Source organism: Neopelma chrysocephalum, unplaced genomic scaffold (genome assembly GCF_003984885.1).
Source record: "Neopelma chrysocephalum unplaced genomic scaffold, ASM398488v2 Primary Assembly neopelma1_119, whole genome shotgun sequence".
In the NCBI taxonomy this organism is placed as follows: Eukaryota; Metazoa; Chordata; class Aves; order Passeriformes; family Pipridae; genus Neopelma; species Neopelma chrysocephalum.
This window is the reverse complement of record NW_020897781.1, coordinates 2577812-2601449: the sequence shown is the minus strand read 5'-3', so window position 1 is coordinate 2601449 and position 23638 is coordinate 2577812. Positions and strand designations below refer to the sequence as shown.

General features: G+C 41.1%; 3 protein-coding genes across 8 annotated transcripts in view; 1 reads left to right on the top strand and 2 right to left on the bottom strand.

Moving 5' to 3' along the window:
* Positions 1 to 4251, top strand: part of COL9A3 (collagen type IX alpha 3 chain) — a 35197-nt gene extending 30946 nt beyond the window's left edge. The window contains exons 26-32 of the mRNA XM_027697323.1: positions 187 to 231; positions 462 to 494; positions 871 to 1017; positions 1379 to 1433; positions 2163 to 2345; positions 2602 to 2679; positions 3239 to 4251. Of these exons, the coding sequence (XP_027553124.1) occupies positions 187 to 231; positions 462 to 494; positions 871 to 1017; positions 1379 to 1433; positions 2163 to 2345; positions 2602 to 2679; positions 3239 to 3414 (717 nt within the window). The 3' untranslated portion in view covers positions 3415 to 4251. The remainder of the gene's footprint in view (positions 1 to 186; positions 232 to 461; positions 495 to 870; positions 1018 to 1378; positions 1434 to 2162; positions 2346 to 2601; positions 2680 to 3238) is intronic.
* Positions 3045 to 10220, bottom strand: TCFL5 (transcription factor like 5). Of its 2 annotated transcripts, none has more exons than XM_027697313.1 (7): positions 10097 to 10220; positions 9104 to 9836; positions 8231 to 8417; positions 7447 to 7606; positions 6516 to 6756; positions 5998 to 6139; positions 3045 to 5314 (listed from the first exon to the last, which is right to left on the bottom strand). In XM_027697313.1, the coding sequence occupies exons 2-7, from the start codon at positions 9832 to 9834 to the stop codon at positions 5201 to 5203; spliced, it is 1575 nt and encodes a 524-aa protein (XP_027553114.1). In that variant the 5' UTR covers positions 9835 to 9836; positions 10097 to 10220; the 3' UTR covers positions 3045 to 5200. The 2 variants fall into 2 exon arrangements, with proteins under 2 accessions (XP_027553114.1, XP_027553113.1); XM_027697312.1 differs by having other exon boundaries at positions 9104 to 9868; positions 10097 to 10203.
* Positions 10221 to 12211: 1991 nt separating this feature from the next.
* Positions 12212 to 23638, bottom strand: part of DIDO1 (death inducer-obliterator 1) — a 55818-nt gene continuing 44391 nt past the window's right edge. For 4 of the 5 annotated variants that reach the window (XM_027697307.1, XM_027697306.1, XM_027697305.1 and 1 more), the window contains exons 15-17: positions 23544 to 23633; positions 22670 to 22865; positions 12212 to 17330 (exon numbers count right to left, since the gene is read on the bottom strand). In XM_027697307.1, coding sequence (XP_027553108.1) covers positions 13957 to 17330; positions 22670 to 22865; positions 23544 to 23633 — 3660 coding nt within the window. In that variant the 3' untranslated portion in view covers positions 12212 to 13956. Of the gene's footprint in view, positions 17331 to 20934; positions 22866 to 23543; positions 23634 to 23638 lie in introns of those variants that run through there. The other variant, XM_027697309.1, reaches the window with a different exon arrangement.

The window sequence follows — 23638 nt, the reverse complement described above, 5'->3', positions numbered from 1 at the left end:
CCTACTGTGGAGTTCAGCCTTGGGAAGAGGGAACTTCCTATTGCTGGAGCAGCTGTATAAGCTGCAAAGAGACCCCATCTCCCTTAGGCACTGAGGTTACCCAAGTCTCAGGGTGAGCCTCATTGTCAGCAACACTGTCTTTGTGCACCAGCAGGTGCAGTGTTAACTCTGGTCTCTCCCTTTCAGGGCATTGCTGGAGCCGATGGCCTCCCAGGTGACAAAGGAGAGCTGGTAGGTGTCCTCAAGTCCAGCAGGATTGATTCCTCAGATAACAGATGGGTTTAGAAAACCATGTATCAGTATGGTCAGTCAGAATTAATCATCCAAGATCTCCAACCCTGCTGTGAAAAGGAGAAGGCAACCCAAGCCTTGTACAGCTTCCTGCAGCTTGGGAGGTTGGGCTTCAGAGGTGCATTTTCTGAATGGGTCATTCTTTCTTATTTCCCTTTTCTTTCTAACAGGGTCCATTTGGTCCCCCTGGCCAAAAAGGAGAGGTATGTGTCAGACACTGAGGGCTCATGCCCCAGAAGGTTTGGAAGTAAACATGACTATTGCATCTGTCAATGATATATGTCAATAAATTAAGTTCTGATTCCATTCCGTAGAAAAATGTTTTCCTCACAGTCATGCTATAGGAACTGTGAAAATGACAGGGGGTTGTAGCATTCAAAATACTGGAATATGTCTGATAATTTTGCTGCAGTAAGGACTCCTGTTTATGTGTAAAACCACCCATAGGATGTAAGAATTGTACATATCAGCCAGGTCAGTCAGGGAAACCTGACAAAAGGCTTAACTAATGACCAGGAGAAAACAATGGTTCATATCTTCAGTTTTCAGTGGTTTTTGCTTTTTTTTGTCTTGTTACAGCCAGGAAGAAGAGGAGAACTTGGTCCAAAAGGTGCCCAAGGACCTAATGGGACAGCTGGAGCACCAGGAATCCCAGGACATCCGGGGCCCATGGGCCATCAGGGGGTGCAGGGTGTTCCTGGCATCACGGGAAAACCTGGGCCTCCTGTAAGTGTCCTCTGCTTCTAGGGCACAGCCAGGGAGCCTGTGAAGTGAATAAATGGATCGTGGGGTTTGGATGTATGTTCAAAAAATAAGGTCCTGTGTTTCATCAGGCAAAAGTAAGGCCAAATAAGCCCCAGATTAAATATCTGGCCTAACATTAAAATTAATCTCTGCCGTTAGTATGACAGAGTTCTGAACTGAAGCTGTCATCTTTTGAAGAGGGGAAAGAACCCACTCCTCTCCATGTGGGATCCTGTGCTTCTTCCTGAGCTGCTGGAAATGTATTTTGTGTCCTGAAGCTTCTGCTGGGGATGATTATTGATAACATGATTTGCACAAGGACAAATTCTTCTGTTAATTGCAGGGCAAAGAGGCCAGTGAACAACATATCAGAGAACTCTGCGGGGAAATGATAAATGGTGAGTGTCACTGAGAGAAAACTGACTGAATTGCCATTTTAGCTGAAGATGAGTAGACCCTGAACGTAAGATAACTCCTGAGATTTGTTAGTTTTCTGTCCGGATAAGAAAAAATACATTGACCTTTAATGCAGGGAAATCATTCAGGAGGTCACCTTGTTTCTGGGATGTCTTTCATTGTTCTAAAATTAGTATTTTTCGATGATTTATCTTGGCAACAGACAAAGTGCACTGAAAGCAGCTTTGACACAAGTATTGTGCCAGCACAGGCTGTGAGAGTGTCTGCCTGCCCTAACCTGTGTCATTCTGGACTTCAGCTCCCACCTCCTCTCTCTCCTCAGTGTACCCCATCTCCTTGGAGCAGAGCCCCCCAGAGTGTCCTTCTTTCTTCAGAGTTACTGTTCTGCATTTGGAGGTTATATTCCCCATTTGGGATGAGGTTAAACTCTGAAAGTTTGCTTTAGAAAACTTGTTTTAATTATTTAAGCATCATTTCTTAGAATACTTGATGTCATTTAAAGTGGTTTTGGAAACAGGCTTCAAATCCTGCAGATTTATGATGAAAATCCCTCTGTGTAGTATAATAAACCCCAAAAAGCTACAGGTGGGCTGAGAGGAGACTCAATGTTTCCTTCTGCCAGAAGCAGTAAGTGTGTGGCAGTGACAGGAAGATCTGCTCAAGCAAAGAGTGAAAGTGTTGGCCATGCAGTTTTTCATTGTGTTTTTCAGAGCAAATTGCACAGTTAGCTGCTAATCTGAGGAAGCCCTTGTCCCCTGGAATGACGGGTCGGCCTGGCCCAGCCGGGCCCCCGGGTCCTCCCGGAGCAATGGGAAGCGTTGGGCATCCTGGTCCTCGTGGTCCCCCTGGATACAGAGGGCCAACAGGAGAGCTGGGAGATCCTGGTCCCAGAGGTAAGTTAAGACTAAAGCAACCTGCTTCTCTTTAATGCCCACTGAAATAAATTGCAAAACTGTACTAAATTCAGCAGTGGGGGGAAAGAGATCAGGCCTCCATGGAGTTCTAGAGGGGGGGGTTGCATCTTTGGGGGTGCACTGTAAGCAGAGATCCAAGTAATGTCCTGAGGATTTTTAGCTCCTCTTGGTCTCTCCACTTCCTGTCCTTGGCTCCAGTGCACAACTCACTGTGGAAACTCTGTTTATATTCAAGGTGACACTGGTGAAAAGGGAGATAAAGGACCTGTTGGTCAAGGTATCGATGGGCCTGATGGCGATCAAGGACTTCAAGGTAAGGCTGTGCAAATAATTTAACATTCCATCACTAAAGCAGAGGCTTAAGAATCACAGAATGTTCTGAGTTGGAAGGGACCCACAAGGATCATCAAGTCCAACTTAGGGACAGCTCTGCATAGAGCTGACAGTAGATTATCATCACCACTCTTCTGTTACTCAGAATTTTAATTACAACTTGAATTGAAGAGGTGCAGTGAATTGAAGCTGCTGAAGGCCACAGCCTCCCACTGGGGAACAAGCTGGTGACAAGGAAGGAGGGACAGTTGTGACCACACGTACTGTCACAATAAGTAAGCTGTGAGCTCACGCAGACAGGACATCCCTTGACCAAACTATTCAGGCATAAAAAAAATGCAGAACTTCAGATTCAGGGTAAATTTATTGAAAACACCTTGTACTCAACAGGCCATAACAAGTGTGATGTACAGACATTCAAAGTATATTAAGATCTCTAAAAGCAACACATATATACATATATTAAAAATAAAATAAAAAAAAATTTAAAAAGAAGAGATGGAAATACTTCATGTAATCTTTCCCCCTTTCTTGTTTAGGACCACCTGGTGTGCCTGGAATTACTAAAAACGGCCGTGATGGGGCTCAGGGTGAACCCGGCCTGCCAGGGGATCCTGGTACTCCTGGTACTATTGGGGCTCAGGGAACTCCAGGAATCTGTGACACGTCGGCTTGCATGGGAGCTGTTGCAGCATCAATTTCCAAAAAATCATAAACCAACAGTACAAGAAGTGAAGAAGTGACTGAATATTTAAATAAACAGTGCATTGTAAGAAAACAGAATCCTCCTAGTGCTAAATGGACAGATGCTCCTTCTGTTCTGTTAAGTGGAGACTTTGACACAGTTCTATGAAAAAGAAAGCATCAGGTGAAAACTTTAATTAAAAGATGCTTTTGAGTATTTTTCCTTCCCCCCAATTATTTTCCAGAATTTTTACTGCTAAACAACCTCACCTTTCCTTTCTCCCTTTGCTCGAGTCCTGCAAGAGGAAGCATTGTTCCTTTTTACCATCACCCCCCCCCATATACTACAGATCACGGCTTCTTGCTATGAAAGTTTGAGGCTTTTCAATTGAATCCCTTGGTGCTACTGCCACTGATTTCAGTTCTGTAGGTTTGTGCACAAAGACACACGTTGTTAAGGTACTCAGGCACCAAACTTCCTCTTCTATCAGTGGAAATCATGCATTTAAATATCCTGTATTTTAATATCTTAACTTTCTGGCCGAAGTAATGACCATCACTTACATATATGCTGTCACTTAGCAATTTTCAGATTGCACCTCAAATATTTGCCAAGACTAGTAAACAATAATCCTCTTGCAATCAAATTCCGCAAAAGGTGTAATGTATATATTTAATTTTGAGGGAAGGATTTTTGTATATTTCCATATGATAATAAAGGAAATGAAGTAACAGCGTTTTCATGACCTCTACTTAAGCTATTTGCACAGTAATTGTGATGGAACCCCATGTAAGAAAGGATGCTCTTCTAAAGTCCAGCCAAAACCACCTGTATGAACTGTTGTAAAAATAAAAGGAGATTTTTTTTTTAAACCTTTTCTTTGTGATGTTGTGTCATTTACACATCAAGTTAACTCAGCTGAACTCCATTTTCCAGAACTGGTTTTACTAGGATTGTTTGGATATAAATTGCTGCAAAATTGTCCTTATCCGTGATTTAAACCAGTATTAATTTTGGTAGACCTTTTTATACTTTAAAACTTGCTAGCATCATCTATTTTAAAAAAATTAATAAAGCCACTCTCAGCTCACACACTGTTCTATTTCTGTCCTACATGCCAAAGCCTATGAACAAAGTGTCATATTTTTCTTTAAATATAAAAATAGTTTGTGCATTTAAATATCTACTGTTTACAATATGCCACTCTTGGTTTAGAGTAACAATACAAGAACCTGTTGGACAGTTGTACGACAGACATTAAAAATAATACTCTTTGGGGCAAATATGTTAAATATGTGTGCAAATGGAAAATTCATAATATGCACAGTTTAGAAACTAAGCATTTGCTCAAACAACCAATATAACCTTTACATTTTTGATGGGAAAATGGTCATTATAATATGGTAACTTTAGTTTTTCTTCGCAGTGGAAGAGTATGTTTCCATCTAGCCATTCAAATAACAGGACAGATGGATGGTCTACAACTCTGCCTAACTGTAGTGGATCATCTTTAAAAAAAAAAGCAAACCCAAAAAATTAAATAAAACCCTAAAGCAGGATGACAAACCAATTTTGTAAAACTAAAGGGTAAAAATACTTTCTTGTAGCTTCTGGTCCCAAAGCCTCTTGAACCGGGTACTGGTTTCCACTGCTGGTAGTTAACTTTCATTTCCATTTTCAATAAAGAACATTTTCTTTAAAGCTCTATTTATATATATTTACAAGTTACATGTCAAAATTCATATTCAGCATGTAAATGGAAAGAATAAAATACAGTTTGGACCATTGTCACACAATTCAAGGTGGTCAGGTCTGACTATTTGGTCTCCATAGCTGTGCGGTTTTCCTGCGCTGGACACATTACACATGAGTCTGGTCTTCCTATTTTTAGTCTCCTGCCTGTTTTACCACAGAACACAGTCTCAAATTCCTGAAAAAATCAAAATACAAAGAATAAATAACAACTACATTTAATGTAGAAATTTACTTGAGATGGATGTTTTTGTCTCATCAGTGTTTTTGAAAAATAAAACCCTTCAGTAGGAAGTGCTGAGGGGCTATATCAGGATCTAGACAAGCAGCTTTTCCAATACACACTCTATGTACTGTCTTAAAATTCTTGGCAGAGCCAGAATTACTACTGGTGTGGAGCATGGGAGCTTCTTATAGGACATGTAACCCTTTACACTCACCTACTCTGAGATAGTGCAGGCAGGTAGCTGTAAATCCATCCCTGAACTAATAGTTCATAAAAAACAATTAAAGACTGTAAAAGTGGTAAAAAATAGAGAAAAGGAAGGAAGGGAGGAATGACTGAAGAGGACCTTAATTCTAATATTGTTTTCCAAGTAGGATCACGCTCAGGAATGGGGTAGCTAAAAGAAAAAAATATTGATTTCAAAATCCGATTTGAAAACCTTGACTGAGGACAGCCTATCATTTCTCACTAGTGAACTGAACCAGTAAAAAACCAAAAATTTAAAGGAAGGTTCAAGGTTATAGTGGATCCTTCACAAACAGCATCAAGAATAAGCATTCCATATACATTATACACTACAGCTTTAAAACATTTCACATTTTCCACAAGACCAAAAATGAAATCAGATTTCAAACCTGCTTCAGAGAGTCACCGTGCCTTTCCTGAATGTACTTCAGGAATGCAGTTGTCCACTGCAAAGTTGTTGCCTTATCAGTGTCAATCGTGCAGAACGGAACCAGGAGATTCAGCTCATCACAACAAACCCGGATCCTGCGCCTGCAAACATCGGAGGTTATCAACCAGGGCCAGAGGGAAGGGAGAAACAAAAACAAAAGGAAGACTACCAGCCACAGACTTCTTTTTGTTTTCTAAGAGCTTTGTGTATCAGTCATGCTACACACAAGTTACCTTATCTTTATAGAATGGGTGAAATGTTTTGAAATCTCTCTTTGTTTGTTTAGAGAGTAAAAACACAACAAAGAAACCATAACGAAACATACATGTATTTTCCCTCTAAGGAACACCAAACCCTCACCACCTGCTTTGCTTTTTCTTGGAGCTAACATGAAACACGTCACATCTACATTTACTCTGGATGATCACAGTATTAAGGTTTCAAAAGGCTTTGCAAGGCCTCAGCTCACAGAATTACCTTCTGTCTCTCTCCAGGCGGTTGTGTCGTTCCCTGCGCTGAGCGCTCCCATCCTGGGTTCCACTCGGGACCTGCACACTGGAGCCAGGCTGTGCTGACTGCCAGGGGCCCTGGGCAGCTCCACTGCCCTGGCTGTTGTCACGGGCGTTTCGAATTTCACCGAGAGGTTTGCGATCCATGTTTGGATCCAATGGGTTTATTCGGCTGCAACTTCTGTTTATGGCTTGCTTGCATAAGGTGTCTTATTGGAAAAACAAAGAGGAAAAGAACCACCTTTTTGTAACCCTCCCACTAACCTGAAAATAGTGATCGTGGAGGGGGTTTTTTGTTGTTTTATTTCTGTGGAATAATCCTTGAAGCTTTATTGCCAGCCTAGATTGACTCTTACAAGTCCTTCAGAAGCCCCAAGGCACTGCTTGCTATTCCAAAATCCACATAGCTTCTATTTTCTCAGAGAGCCCACTGAGACTATGCCTGGTGAGCACTTGGGGCAATCCTTAAAATGTCCTTTAGTTTGGTACTGACTGGATCTGCTGTATCAGCTCTGGGGTCACAAAATGTGCCCCTTTGCCATGTGGTTTGGTGGTATTTGGTCAAAGGTTGGACTTGATCATCTTGGAGGTCTTTTCCAACCTTAATGATTCTATGATTCTGAAGAAACCAGATTTTCAAAGGTACTTTGTAACCTTGAGTTTCCTCACTTCAAGCTAGAAGTGCTAAGCAATTTTGAAAGTACAGCTAAACTAACAGGTGTTGAACTTTTCTGGAGAAATCCAAGTCCCATGTTGCCCACAGCACATCTCTGCCATAAAACCCTCACCTCCTACATCCACTAAAATCATATTCATTCCAGAAAAGACACAAATTCAGGACCAAAATGTAGATTTGAAGGCCAAGAGAAAGCTAAGTGAAAAGAAGATAAATGATTTACCTCCAACTTTAATCCAAACTTCCTCAGGCAAAGCTTTATTTATAGCACCTACTGTCTGTTTTGTGGATTCAACTTCCTGATAGAGGAAAGGGAACGTCTTGGGTATCCCAAGGTCTTGATGTTTGGCAGCTTCCAAAATAGTGCAAGATGTTCCACAGGTCTGTGAAAAATCAAAAAGAAAATACAGAACTATATACATTAAAAAAACAAACAAACAATAAAACCACAACCAAAACTAAGAAACAAAACCCATCTATTTTGATATGTTCATGTTAACTTCTTAAGTTACTTCTTTAGCCAGAATAAATCCCAAATACTTCCACATATAACCATGGGATTTTGACAGACTGATGAATTTTGGGGATACCTCTGACATTTCTGAGTGCCATTCTATCCCTTTTGCTTCAGAGGTTACTGTAAGTTGTGGAGGGCGAAATATCTTTATCATCAAAATAAATTAGAAAGAAAGGAACTGTAGAAAATGCTACTAAGTGGCTGCTTCTTGTCTTGCACAGATGAAAACGATGATAAATGGATAAACTCCAGAAAAAAAGAAATCTAATGGCCTACTGCTCATTTTTGGGATGCAGGTAATTACTAATTACAAAAATTACAAATGCCACACAACTGACTTGAGTATATTTAAAAGATTATTAAATGAATTGCATTACAGATCATTCTGATCATCCCTATTCAAAGCCACACTTTACCCCAAACCTTCACAATTATTTTACACCTAAGAAGTTAATATTATCAGCATTTGAACTTGGTAGAGTAGAGTTACCTGTGCTTGGGAAGGATTAGCACTTCCAGCAGCAGAACATGCATTCATGGTAAAGAACGGGTATGTGAATGGCAAGGAATGTGTGGCAGGTGCAGCCTTATTTTTCCCAAGTGCAGCACACCTGTTCCCTTGCTGGTGAAGAGGAACACTCACCACTTCCGAGGGCTGGCGAATCAGTGTCACTAAACTTAAAAACAAAAACAAACAAACAGAAAACATACCAGGCTGACTGCTTGAAAATGAGTGCAGAAAAATGTACAGCTACACATCTTTCTAGTAACTATCACCAAGAAACCAGTTGCATTTACTGTAAACAGAAATCACTGTTATTGCCATATTGCCCACTTCAGGGACCAAAGAAAGAAAAGGAAAATCAGCTGAGAAGATATTTTATTCTGTGCAATAACAGTTCATTTCACACCTCAATAAAACATTTATCAGCACACTAAGACGGTTACAGGGCTAGATTGTAAAACAACATTTTTGCTCAAAGTTTTCCCCATAGTCAGGCCTCCACATTGTAACACTAATCAATCACTCTTATTATTATGATCAAAAATCTACTTTGCTTTTAGCAAGCTGCATATTAAAACTACGCATTGTTCTCTCGCCTTTATTTACAGTACATGTTATCAAGAATAAAGCTGTAAAGTAATTAATTTTGGAACTACATGCTGTACCATTTATGCAATACACAGAGGGGCCTAAGCTGAGCTCAGCAGAGTTGCATCCACGTTTGATGGCACAGTTTAACAAAGCCCAACCCATCCTTCTCGTGTATTAAAAAAAAGTACTGTTCTTAGGTTTCACTTAGAAAATCAGTTTTGAACTATACGATACATAGTTTAACAACATAAAGTAATTGCAACACACTTGTTAAGAGTTACTCCAGATTCTTGGGGTTCTTGACATCTGGGGTTTTCTGTCGGGCTGCTGTTGAATCTGTCTTCCAACCGAGCTCTGACTGCAGGTTTAGATCTAAGCTCTGGTGCCAGTGCCGAATTTTCAACAAATATGTTTTCTTTATTGTCCCCCAAGAAATTTTCACCCTGTTTAGCTTTTACTACACTGCATCCTGAGACTTCTACAGAGCTACTGTTGGGCGCTTTCTCTCTTTGGTTCAGAGGGAGGTTGGACTCGCTAAGCAACATCATTCTGAGCTCCTGCAAGTCAGCATAGCCCAAGTGTGGGTTAGAACTTGGCCAATAGCTGTCACAAGGTAACCCTGACTGGCAGGTGACTGGGCAGACCGACTGGTTCCCAGAGCTGCTGGACGAGCCCCCGTCCTGACTGGTGCTGGGGGAGGGCTGCTGCAGAGGGGGGTCTGCAGAGGGACCAGGCGAGGAGAAAGTGCTGAGCCTGGCTTCCACTTCACCTTCACTACTCTGGGCCTCCGTGTGCGAGCAAAGTATGTGCTGCAGCTGGGTGTACTCAATGTCCATCATCTCCACCAGGCTGGCCTCGGGGGTGGCGAAGCCAAGGTTTTGCTCACCAAAGGAACTGTCACTTGAGCCTCCAGGTCCGACAGCAACGGGAGCGGGGTCAGGAGCACTAGCTGGGCTCTGAGGAATGGTCTGAGGCTCCTCGGGGGCTGATCCTGACATGGCTACAGCAAACCTAATCAGTTACCAATGTCCCCTTCAACAGAAAACCACACCACCTTCAAGAATTGTGCTATCCATTAAAAAAAGAAAAACAAAACAAAACAACAAAAAATTGCACTTAACACTGATTCGCGAGGTTAACAGGGCGGGGACCAAGCTGCCGCTGGCGGGGTACCTGACACCCTGACCATGTCTCCCCCCCCGAAAAGGTGAGACCCGCCCTCCCCCTCCAGCACAGCTGCTCACGACAAACGGCCTTCACCTGTCCCCGCCCCGCGGCCTCGGCGGGGAGGCTGCGGGCAAACTCTGCGGCCTGGTACCCCCCCTGAGGCGGGGCCCGGGCGGCGGGAGCGGGGCCCCGGCGTTCGGGGGGAGCCGGGGCGGGCAGGGCCGGGCGGGGGCGGCCGGAGGGGTCGCGCGGCCCCCTCAGCGCTGCGAGCGCTGCCCCGAGCGCGCCGCGCGCCGCCGCCAACGGCCGCGCGTAACCGCCACGGCCCCGCGCGCGGCCCCGCGCGCGCCCCTCAGGCGGAGCCCCCCCCCTTCCTGCCCCTCAGGGGGGGGCTTCGTCCGAGGCTCGAATTAAACCCCCGGGCCTGGTAAAACCCAGCATTTATCGGTGTTGTGAGGAAATAAGGAAAGAGAACGTGAGCGTGCAGGGCGTGTTTATATGTGTATTTCAGGTTCCGGGCGCACGCTTTACTATTCGAGCTGACTCGTGGCTGGGCTGGCTGAGCACACGCTCTGAGCCCACGGGGGATTTAAACGAATCGCGGCTATTTACTGCTCAGCCTTCTTTCATGCTAATCAAAAGTTTGGACAAAGCCAGAGAATGGGTTTTCTCTCTGCTGCGATGCAGGACAATCATTCAGAATCATTTGTTGCATCGTTGCTGGATAAAGGTTTTCTTCCCGTTCCCAAGAACGTTTCTGTGAAGCACTGAGGGGCAGCAGGTTCCTTCCTACAGCGGAGTCCACAGACCTGAATTTCCTGCTGCAAGATTATGTTACTAAATTATAAAGGCTTAAGTACTGTCTCAGTGTTTAAAAGTGTCTTTTGATAGTAAGTTATTCCAAAATGCCTTTAAAACCTTTCACTTTTCTGGACTTAAAAAGTGGTCCTGTCCCATAATTTAAGAATTAAAACCAGATGCCCATTACAGAAGACACATTCTAGAAAAAACCCAGGGCATGAAAGGCACAAAAATGCCACTCCAGCTCATAACCAGAATAAACCCCCAGTTTCAGTACTTTATGAAAACTTTATCCCCTTCAGGTTAAAAAAATAAAATGTTTATTGCATATTCAATCAAGGCATTCCCATGTCCAAGTGTACCATATTCCATGAGGTGTAGCCAAAGTCTGACAGCCTCACTGATGACTTTGAAATTTTGAGAAATTTTAAAAGTGTTTTGGGCACACTGAACTCAATACACACTTTCCTCCTTCTCTAATCCTCCTGCACATTCCCCTTTACAATGCTCACAGTTGGAATACTACAGCCTTTTACAGACATAATAATAGTTCTGTTTATATTGTTCTAGACCTTCCAGAGGCTTTTATAGAAGAAAGGTTTAGCAAAATACTCTCGGGAAGGTTAATTTAGCTTAGTACAAACATAGACAAAAGCTCAAAATAGTGAGTTCTTTCATGTTAATCAGAAGTTTGGACAAGGAGAATTGTTTTTCTCTTTCCTGCAATGCAGGACAATCATTCAGAACCATTTTTAGTCTCTGTAAATTGAGTTAAATTGTTGTGTTGGTTTCAGCCTGGCTTTTACTGACTGCTGCAGTGGAGAAGACAGGAATCTTGCTGCAAAATCCAACTCCAGCTCCTTGTAAACTATATAAAGCTGTGATTTAAGTCAGTCACTAGTGCCTGTCTATGCTGTTGATTTTTTTGCCACTACATCTTTGGGTGGATGGATTTACTGTTCCTAAATCATGAAGAGAGCCCCCAAACTCCCAAAGGAGAGTTTCTAGAAGGTGAAAAGCCACACATCTATTTCATAAAAATGTAAAGTCAAGAAATTAATAAAATATGTGAATTAAGTTCTTCTTAAGCTCAAAGCTGACCTGAATTAATTATTTTATTTTCTTTAGATTTTTTTTTATGTAAAATCTTCAAATCATTAAGCTTCCTGACTCAAAAAAAAATCAAAATAAATTAGGGGATGTTTTAGAACTGAGAGAAGAATCATAAGCACAGATTTTGGTCTGTTTTTTAGAGGGCCCACAATCCAACACTGGTTGGTAGTGATGTCCTGCAAAACATCCAAAACATCTCTCATTAAACTATGAGGAAACAAGACCCATGTGCCATCAGTCTTTCATGGTTTGTTGAGATGTAGCAAGATGTAGAAAATAATATACACGTACATATTTAAGAAATGGACAACAGCTCTCTGTAGATGTTTATTCTACTTACAGTAACAAAAACCTGTGAACTCCCATATTTTAATGTACAGTGATATATTCTGCCATATAAAATACAATTTACAGAAATTTCTATCAAGGAAACCTAAACAAACACACTTACTTTTTGCATACTTTTATGTATGTCTTTAAATTAGAAACATCTCGTTAAGAAAAAAATCTTACACCGTAGTTGATGTTTGCCTTTCATATCATTTCTTTGCATGTTACCGTTTTCCCTCGGGTTCAGAACACAGATCATCTCAGCCAGCAAACCCTGGATGGACAAGGACCTCAAAGATGCACCAATGCGACTGTGGTGACAAACAAGCTACCTGTAATGTAATCCTCAAGATAAAAACTGTTTACAGGAATCTAATTTTACATTTCCAAAACTATTTTATCAAAAAATGAAAATATTTACCTGACTGTTAATTTACACGGTCAAATAAATTAGCGAGGTTTCGTTTCATACTTTAGAATTACATACTTGAGGACTACATGAAAAGTAGCATTTGACCATGAAAAATGTCCCTCTTCAATCACAACATGATGTACCACAATAATTTAAAGTTTAATGCAGCTGTATCATTTTCAGTGGAGAGTTTTATATACACTGCCAGCCTAAGTAGTGTCTAACAAAAGAACAGCAACACTCATTTTTCAAGAGCCCTTTTAGAATGAAAGAGTACTTTTAGAATGAAAAATTCAATCAAATTGGGACATTTCTTAAGTTTGTGGCAAAAGTCTGCAAAACCAAAACAAAACCAAAAAATGCTCTGCTAGATCAGTTCAACTGAAATAAGAGATTCAGTGGCCTATTTAACCAAATTTTTTCCTTCCTTTGGTTTACCAATTTATTTGTAGTCTTCACCTTTTTCAAATAAATGTCAGATGCTTTTGTAAGTTTAGCTGGTTATAAAGGTGCTACTCTTGTATGTTCTTTAATGACAGGCTTGTAAAAATGGGATATTTAAAACATCATGAAAAATAAACTAAGTACAACTTGTCTGTTTGCTGTACACCGAAGAGATGGATTCCCAAACCAAAACACCTGTATATAAAAGGAAGATAGTGCACTTTAAGCTTATAACATTCCATTTTCAAATCCTCCATCAGTCACAAGTAATTATTAACACTGTTCTTCTGCAGTCCTTTCCTAAATACACGACCCTTCTGTTGTAAAAGAAACACGACAGCAACATTTTTAAAGTGTGTGCTGTAGGAACAATTTTGACACCAAAAATATCACGTAAATGGGATGTAAAGGTATGGCTCCTCAGGTGTGGATTAAATTCTCTTATAAAATTACAATTCAAGTTACTGGAAAACATAACTTTATAATCTTAAAAAGCAATATGCTCTTCTTAGACTTTTCCCATTTCTGTACTGTAAATGGAAACTTTAAGATAAAGATGCGAGTAGAAAAAACAAAATTTCAGTACAGGTAACATTGTGAATTTTTATAAGAAAAACATTATGCACAAAATGCAGCAAGTGAAAGTCCAATATGTTCTTGCTTCTCATCTATCTGATTATTTTCATTCACAGTTGTTCAAAAATTGCTAACTTGTCGGTCCATTGGGTAAGGCTAGTTTTACAACAGTATTTTTGGAAAGGTGAGAATATATACAGTATATACAGAAGATGTGCAGTCCTTGCTGTGTTGCAAAAGTAGGATATTTGTGGGAAATACAATATCAGTCATAGTTCTATGACTGATTGCTGGAAGATGAAGCTTCAGTTTCCACCGGTTTCTGAGTTTCCTTCGGTGTTTCTGGCTTCGTCTCTTTACCAGTTTCCTTACTCTTACTCCTATCTTTGCGGTCTTTCCCTCTTTCCCTGTCGCGATCTCGATCTCTCTCTCGATCTCGTTCCTTCTCCCTGCTCCGATCCCGGTCCCTGTCTTTCTCTCTGTCACGATCCCTGTCTCTGCTTCTCGATCGCTCTCTGTCACGTCTTCTGTAGGAGTCTCTCTCTCTGGTTCTTGTCCTATCTCTGTCTCTGCTTCTTTCCCATTCCTTACCTCGCTCTGAATCCTTGTCTCTGTCTTTGTTTTGGCTCCTATCTCTGTTTTTATCCCATTCCTTGTCTCTGTGTCTCTCCCAGTCCCTGTCTCTGTTCCAGTTTCTGCCACGGTCTCTTTCCCAAGGTCTGCCATGTTCTCGATCCCTTCGTCTGTCCTCGAAGGCTCTGCCTTGGCGATTATCTGCTTGCTGAGGCTCTGGCTGATCTAAACCCTTGTCTTTATTTCCTCCCTCATATCTCTGTCTCCCTTCAAATGTCTGGCCTCTATATTCAGGATTTTTGCCTTCTCGGAAGTCAGATGTGGACCACTGTCCTTCTGAATCAGGTCCTTGTCCAGACATATTGGAAAGAGATGCAGATGGTCCAGCGTCCTCCCACATCTCTTTTCTGTGGGTTGGTGGATGGCTTGGAAGGTCCAGGAGTGGTCTTGGTGGTGGTTTCATACCTTGTGGTGACTGACCCTGGAAATGAAATCTAGAGGGGGGAGGTTCATCTTCCTCTGGAAACATTGCAGGTGGGGCTCCTCTTGGTCCCCCAAACTGATGTGGTGCTGGACCTCTCTGGTTGGAAAATCTGGGTGGTGGGCTCCCTCTCCGTTCTTCATATGGCTGTGGCAAAAGTCCCCTTGGACCAGGCATATGATTTGGAGCTGGACCCCTCTGCCCTTCAAATTGATTTGGGTGAGGCCCTCTTGGTCCCCCAAAATGACCTGGGGCTGGACCTCTTGGCCCTCCAAACTGAGGGCCTCCTCTCTGTCCTTTAAACTGACCTGGTGGGGGTCGTCTTTGACCTCCAAAAGGAAAAGGTGAAGGTCCTCTGTTTCCCATAAATGGAGGGGAATCTGGTCCTTCGAACTGTCCTGGAGGCCCCATCATTTCATCATATTGGGAATCTGAGAATTCCCTTTGTTCCATGTGAGGTTCCCTGTGATCTTCAAAATGAGATGGTGACATTCCTCTTGGACCACCATGATAAGGGGCAGGGCCCCTATTATCACCAAAAAATGATGATGGTCCATGCTGTGGAGGAAATAAGGAAGGAAGGGGGCCCTTTTGACCTCCAAATCTTCCAGACTGAGGTCCTCTTTGCCCGTCATTATTTGGAAAACCGTGCTCTTCAGAGAACTGTGGTGCTGGTTCTCTAAAATTAGGTCCATGAGGCCCAGCAGGTGCATTGAGCATCAGTGGAGGCCCTCCTTTCTGCCCAGACAAAGAAAACGCCATGTTTTCCTCGAAGTGCTGTGGGGGAGGTCCACCCTCACTCTGAACTTGTGGGGAGTCAGTCTGTTCTCCAAACTGATGAGACTGAGGATTTCTTTGTTCATCATATTGCACTGATGAAAGACCTGTCTCTGGTTCAAAGTGACCAGCTGCCTTTTCCTGAGGAGGAAACATTGTATTTGAAAAGGACTCCATTCCCATTGCTTCCTTTGACTCATTTGACCACGACACTTGATGCATATCTTGCAGGGAAGGGCTGTCATTTGATGTGGAAAAATTAGGCTGAAAAGATGTAGCTGGAGGTGTTGGAAGCAGCACTTTACGTATAGGTTTAGATCCAGAAGGTTCTCCAGAAGCTGTTTGATTCAGGTTTTCCAAAGTAACTTGAATGGTGTGTTCAAATTTGCTGTTAGTAGACTCCTTCTGGGACACTGTAGAAGCCTGTTCACTTGAAACCCAATTGTCAGCAGTAAAACCAGGCTGAGTAGCAGAAATTAAAGTATTATCTTCCTTACCAAGTGAAGTCTGCAAAGCATTTGGAAAACTTGCTGGAGCAACTTCTCTTGTGGATACCTCATTCTGTACCACCTGTGGCTTTATCCGAGAATCAACAGTGTCATTAGTCTCTGTCACCATCCTTCGAGCCTGGCGAGGATCTCTGTTCTGTCGTGGGTCACAGCCCTGGTTTAAAACTTGTGCTTGTTGATTTAAAGATGAAGGTAAATCTACTTTTTGTGTAGCCTGCTGGTCCTGATGGAATAATTCAGTCTTTATTAGGGAAGCTTTTGCTGGTGGTGGTGACATTAAAGCATCAGACACTGAAAAATGAGCCATTGAAACACCAACAGCTGCTCTTTGTTGCCTGAGGGCTTCTTCTTGTTCCTCTAGTTGTCTTTTCTGTTCTTCTATTTGTTTGTTTAATTCTTCCAACATTTTCTGCTGTTCTACCAAGGATGAGGCTGCAGATAAATCAGGCACGTATGAAGCAGGTGTTTCTGAAGAACTGTTTTTAGTGTCTGTGTACATTTTGTTGGGTAAATCATCAACTGTAACTTTTGCTTCTTCCAAGATAGTTTCGTCCTCTGGATCATAGGCCTCATCCTCTAGTTCTGCTGCATTAGATGGCTTTTCCACATTGTATCGCTTTTCACTTTCACCAGTCTGCATTTCAAAGGCTTTTTCCGGGCCGTACTCTTCCTCAGGATCATATGGTCTGTCATCCTCCTCCTCTTCTATAGCTCTGTCCTTTGACATCTGCCCAAACTGCTGCACAATGGGATCTAACAGCGGAACCGCTGACATTCCGCTATCAGCAGCAGCTTGGCCTTCCTGACTTGAAGACTGAACAGTTCCAGAATCCTTGGCAAGTGGCTCAAAAGTTTTCTTTTTCCCAAAGAGGGTCTGCAGGATGTGCTCGAGGGGCGTGGCAGTTTTGGAGGATGCCGAGTGCGTGGCAGTGCCACTGGCAGGAGCAGCAGTTGTTGAAACCAGTGGGGTCACAGTCGCTGTGGGTCCACTCTTAATGGATGACAGTATTTTTAATACTGAAGGTGTCACTGCTGAGGTGTCTGGAATGGGTGGGGGTGGAGGTGGAGGAGGAGATCCAGGTGGTGTTGTACTCACAGAGGAGTCTCCTGAATAAAGTGTGTATTTCGGAGCTTTCTTCTCTTGTGAAGCTGCAGCCCCTTTGGAGAACAGCGACGGTTCAGGCTCCTCGTGGGCTTGAGTTCTGCTTCGCTTCTCCTCCATCTTTTCTGCCTCAGTGCCAGTGGCAGGACGCTTCCCTTTCTGACAGATAACCAATCCAAGAATCAAATTTGGCCGAGATGACTCAAGACCTGAAAGGGAACATAAAGATTGTATATGTAAAAATCTGATTTTTAATGATGCTTTCAGTAAAAACTTACTATGTTATATAGTGGCAGCTAGAAGAGTCATAAAAGTAACAGTTTTTCTAAATTCCATCAGATCACCTATTAGCAATTTTTCATTAATCCACAAGCATATGCATTTATATTTCTCTCTATATATGTTTGTATATAATAAGTTTAAATTCCTTCTTTGATATCTTTAATAAAAGATTGCAGCATCAGGTATCGTTGTTAAAAACTATTCCCGCAAAAGTTCAAACAAAAGGAAGTTGTTATATTTTTGTACTTTTACATTGTTTCTGCTGTTCAACCACCTCCACCTCTCCCCCTTAAAAATCAAATATTTATGTTTAAATAGTTTGCAAATGTGCTGTATACACAGAGATATTGAAAAGTGAAAAAACTTGGGTTAAACATTGCTGTTTGTGTTATAATCTGTGCTAAAAGTCCACATTGACACCAGTCTATAAATATTTTGTCTGTCTCCAGGTTAAGCAAATACCAGTAATGGCTAAAAAGACAACATTAAACAAAACTGTGTTTGGGAACAGAGCTAAGGCCGGTAACCTACTCCCAGCTTGTTGTTTTTTTTCCCAGCTAGACATTATTTAAAAGGAGATGGAAGCAGGGAAACTCTGATTTACCAAACAAGCACAGGAGATGTGTTTAGTTGGGCAAGTACTGCTGTGTAGGGGTGAGGTGGCCTTGGAGCCTCCGCTGCAGAACACAGAGTGATATTAGGCCTTAATATCTGAGAAAAAAACATGATGAGCAGAACTGGTCCTTTGTGAAGAGCTTCAGACTCAAAGCCCTGGAGAAGTAGATCAAGAAATGATAGGAAAGTTTCTCATAAAGAGAAAAAATGCAAAGGTCTGTAGGCTTGTTTCCTGCTATTGCATTTCTTCCTCTTACAGGCACAGTTCCCACTGGCACTCGTGGCAGATAAACAAGCCTAGAACGAAGGGCAGGGAGTGAATCCTTTAACATAAAGTGGTGGCAAATGTAGAAAATCTGCACAAAGAGAGGCCTTTTTAACTTCTGGATTTAATGGCCTTTAGAAGGTCCTCATTTGAGGGCCACTGTCTTTCCCCCATATGTGCCATTAGTTATTATTTGCATCCAGCAAGGAAGTGGTAATACAGAAACACAAAATAACCTGTGAAATAAGAGATAATATTCACTGTGGTTAAATTACCAGGTGAGGGCTCTGACCTACACTGACCCTTCTATTCAAGATCCCAGAAGTAAGAGGTTTTTATAAATATGTTCCTTGTTCTTATTAAACCAACTGCTCACTGAGGAATAATTTTAAAATATCTAATTATTAGCACTGAAAACTTTTTGATACCAACACAAAACCCCAAGCCCCGCAGTAGCAGATACATTCCTTTAGCAAAACACATCACACACGTTACTTTGCTGAACCAACTCGAAGTTTTACAGGGACTCTTAAATTTACCATCTAATGAGAAAACCACATCATCTGTTTTGCTAAATTTCTGTTCATGTAATGAATAATGAGTCCCCAGTTGGTGGGTATTGACCAGTGCAGAGTATCTCACAAACTGGTATTCACCCAAAAACTCTCAGTAGGCATTTGCTGTCATGCCATTGTTAATGTTTTGGTTATTGATTTTCATGCAGAGACCTGTGATTTATGCAATTAGTTACAATGAATCTCAAACACTAATAACTGAAATAAACAGCTTTTAAAAATCCATCAGGCAGGATATCTCATAAACAGCAATTACCAAGAAATCAGGTTTGAATCCCTGTAACAAACAGAGATCACGTCACTAATAAAACAAGGTAAAATTTTAATATGCTTTCTAGGCAATAAATTCCAGGAGTAAGTTAATACCATTAGTTATAAATTATTCTGTTTAGAATTTAGTCATCATAGAATAAATGCATTAAAATTTCACATTTTGATACGGGAATTTTACACAAATATAGAAGTTTTGCCTAACCTGGCACCTACATTCACTCAGTTCAAAGAGATCAAATACTAAATGCTACTTGGAATGGAGACACGCAGCCAGAGCAGCTTTCAAAGGTCAGCCCCCTTCTATCTCAATATCCATAAATAGGTTAAGTGCCTAATTTTAGGAACAACAAGATATTGGCTGCAGTCTGACACTATTGCTCAATGACTGCCTTTCACAAACACACATTCTAAAAGTGCTGCAAGCTGTGCTGGCAGAGTTAGAAGCTTTCAGTGCTAAATTATTTATAACAGTTATTATCCTATTATGCATTTGAAGTCCACATGCTGGTTTTATTGAGTTACACCCTGTAACTAAAGCCATTAAAACAGGATATACTAAATATTAGTACTGGATTAATATTTGGTTTTCTTAGCCTTAAATGCATTTTTTTTCAATATATCAATTTTGCCATATTTATGTGTATATTGGCCACATCTTTCCCTGTCACCAGCAGCTCGTAAGAAGTGACCTGCACTGTTAAAGACACAACCTCACTTCTGCCCACCCATGACAGACCCACGGGAATGGACTAAGCACACCCGTGGTGAGTTTTAAACTGAAGAGACCCATACAAGACATTGTATTTTATCAATGCCATTTAAATATTTGTCCCAATTAATCAGGGGAGCAACTGACAACTGTCATCAAATTAGTGCCCTTCAACCCAGGGCTCCAGATCACTCCCAGCACTGTGACACTGCTCCACGTTCATGTTCCTTTGCTGAGTGGAACTGGCTGGCACAGAAAACCGGGTTTGTAACGCCACGTTCTTCTACTGCTGCTGCTTTTCCTAACGAGATCTGCTGAGATGAAGACACCAAACTCCATTCACAGTTCAGTTAAAATTTTGGTCCTTTTACTGCAATTTTTAAGAGCATTGGAAACAGCATGAGAAGATTTCATGCCTTCGTACTTTATGAAAAAACACAGTTCCTATTGTAAACTGCCCGAAAGATGCATCAGCATTTGTGGGATCCTTTGCTGATATATGGCTCCTGTAGTAAAATTCCTCTATTTTAACTATGTAAGGTAGCTGTTACATTCCCAACATTGCCACTAAATCCCTCAGTAAATCACTATTAGTAATTAAGTCTGATTATACTGTTTTTTACAAATGAAAATGCTAAATAAAATGTGTATGTGAAACAGAGAAGTGAATTCACATACAGTAAACCACTGCAAAAAGACAGTGCAGAAGAGCCCATGATACATAAAATCTGGTAATAAATATCTGAGATTAATTAAATATAAATCAGGATAACCTTCCATTTTTCTCTGTTTTTCAGCCACCCATGTCAAAGTTTTCTGCAGATCTTCTAGGTACTAGTGCAGTTCAGAAGTCCTCAGTTGTGTTCCAAATCCAGTCCATTAGAAAACAGGAGAAATTCCTAATCCATACTGGAACTGGCTGATAAAGCTGGAATATCTTCTAATTAGGATTTCTGGAGTGGCAGGGTTTGGTTGTCCTCTCCCTCCTCCCCTCTTAACTCATATTTATCAAACCATCTAAAGGCAATGCTTTTCCAGGCCTTGCTAAACTCTACTACTGGAAGGCACACGATTAAATTTAAGGAGACAATGACCACGTTCCACAAAATATTTTTATTGATTGTCAAAGAAAGAAAAAACAGTGAATTCCATCAGATGTCATTAAAAAGTGTGGATTACATGCTGTGGTTTTCATACATACACAAACCCAGATGAACAGCTTACCTGATTCTTTTGATCTGGTTTTAAAACACGAACACAACTTGGCCCAGCTGTGAGGTAAAGGCAGCCACGGGAGTTCCCAACAAGTGTGAACTGATGTCAGAACTCTAAGTGGATCTTCTGTGAAACTGTTCCATCTCATGTCCTGCCTGCCCTTGAGACCTTATTTCTGCTGCTAGTATTTAATCCACTTGGCCTACAAATACCTATGTCAATTTGAAAACCTGACTCATAAGGAACTTGGCAAAACCAGGCTGACATTACAAGTTCCTCTACTAAGAGTAAAGTTTGGCTACATTTGCCAACCTCCAGTCTAAGGTAAAGAGTTTCATTTGAAATCAAAACTATAATGGAGAAGTAAAAGAAGTGTAAAAGGAAAGCTGGTATTTTCACAGGAATGCAAGAGGCAACAATTAGGAAAATGTCTCCCTAAAGCAGGTTATTTACCAGACCAGCTGACCTTTACAGCTGATTCAATGGCCAGTCCCACTCTTGTACTACTGCCCAGAAAGGAGGGTATTTCTTTTGTTCTGCCTGGAAAAAACAGCCTGTTAAGACTCTACCTACAACCTTTGCCAAGTTGTTCTGCACTTGGTGTTTTCACTTCTTGGCTATGAATTGGGGATAACAGTTTTTGCCAACCTTTCAAGAATTCTGTGAGTCGCAGACTATGAGGTGCTGAGATTCGACAATTCTGGCTATATTGCTATAATTTAGACAGCAATAATCCTGCCTTTTTAGCTATTGCCTAAAAACAATCACCCAGACTGTGCACTGCTCAAGGATGGATAAAACAGATTGGGAGTGTATGAGAAAGATCTTGTTTGAGGATGCAGAGCAAGTGTTCTTGGCCATCTCACGGAGGAAGGGAGAGCACTTAACTCATGTTTCACTTGTTATAAGTCATGAAAACCTGCTCCAGCCCCTGTTTCTCCAGCATATAATCTCTGAGAATGCTTTATTGAGTCTAGTGCTACACTTGTATTTGAGTAGAGGACACAGCTTTCCAGAAAGATCAGCTCCTGCATGTTGGTTGTTTCATACCCACCGTTTAGTGCCACCCATTGCCATGATAATGGAGTTCTACCTTCACTGGAACCTGCAGCTCTTCAGCTTCTCAACCTGGCATTTTCTATAATCCCTCAGATCCTTATTTGGAAATTAAGCATATGGACCTCCTCCATCCTTGGATGAAGATGACTTCAAATTTTGTAGGAATAGGGTGTTTCATGGTTGAATTCATTCTCAGTTCTTCTGTCACCATGTTCACCAAACATTACTACAGGTTATTTTATCCAAAAATATATATGCCTATACCAACTGCTGTCTGCCACCTACTAATCCTAAGAGATGGGAGTTTTTTAGTGTTTTGGGGTTTTTTTAATGTAGTGGCTGTTCCATATCCTTGATTTTACAGGTAAACTCATTCTCCCAACAGCCTACGGGCAACTTGTTGGATTTCCAGTTTCTCCTATTTTTGTAGTTTAAAACTGGTTTTATATAAAAAAATTTAAATAATGCTTACATTAAATATTCAACAACTTGTCTCAGATTGCCTTTTGTTTTGTGATTTTACCTAGCATTTAACCTCCCCTGTTTTGTGCTTACCTGGTCCCTCAAAGGGCAAGAGTTTGGAAGGAATTGGGTCCTTAGAACTCAGGGGGATCAGGTAGAGATCCTTGACATGTCTGTTGTTATTAGCTACAACACCAAAACGACCACGACTGCTAAAATAGGAGTAGAGAGAGATATAGGCAACCTCTTCTTCTTCTGTTGCAGGATGGAAGCGAATCAAACACAATTCCTGGAATACAAAAGCAAAGTAGAAAAAACTCAACCTGTAACATATCAGCAAATAAAATGGTAAAGGGCAAATTCCAGGGGTGAAAATAAACTGTACATTTATCACTCCAACTTTGCCTTCAGGGTAACACTCTGGCTTTTAGAGCCTACTGCTGTTCAATTTGTAACATTAAAACAGAATTAGGTGTGATTTTAAGAAACACAAATTACTTGTGTATCTTACATCAAACTAAACAGCCTGAGGTTCAAATAAAAAGAAAATGGAAAATTCTTAGTTTCATGATTATCTCTGTACACTGTGCATCACTTTTTTACTTTTGAAGTGATTTCAATATTAAAATCTATTACATACAATAAATGGTAACTACCTTTCCTTTAAGATTACGTACATTAAATGATAACTACCTTTCCTTTAAGATTTCAATTTCAATCTTCACTATTTCAAATAATAAACAGTATGAAGATTTGACTACTATGCAGGAGAGAGAGATTAAGAAGATTTGCAGCTCAATAAACACATTTCTTCAGTAAATCAAAAATTTAGAAGAAGTGGTTTTGGTAGTTTTCCAGGTGTGATCTATGTCAGTATTTGCTGTTTACTACTCTATATTATAAAAAGTTGTCATTTTACATTGCTGTATATTTCTTCTGGGTTTTGCAAAGGATTTTAAATGAATACCTTAGAAAGTGAAGATTTGAGTTTGCCAACATAATCCCAGACTGTCTTCGGTGAGATCCTCCCACCAATATGAATTGTATCTGGTAAATCCTAAA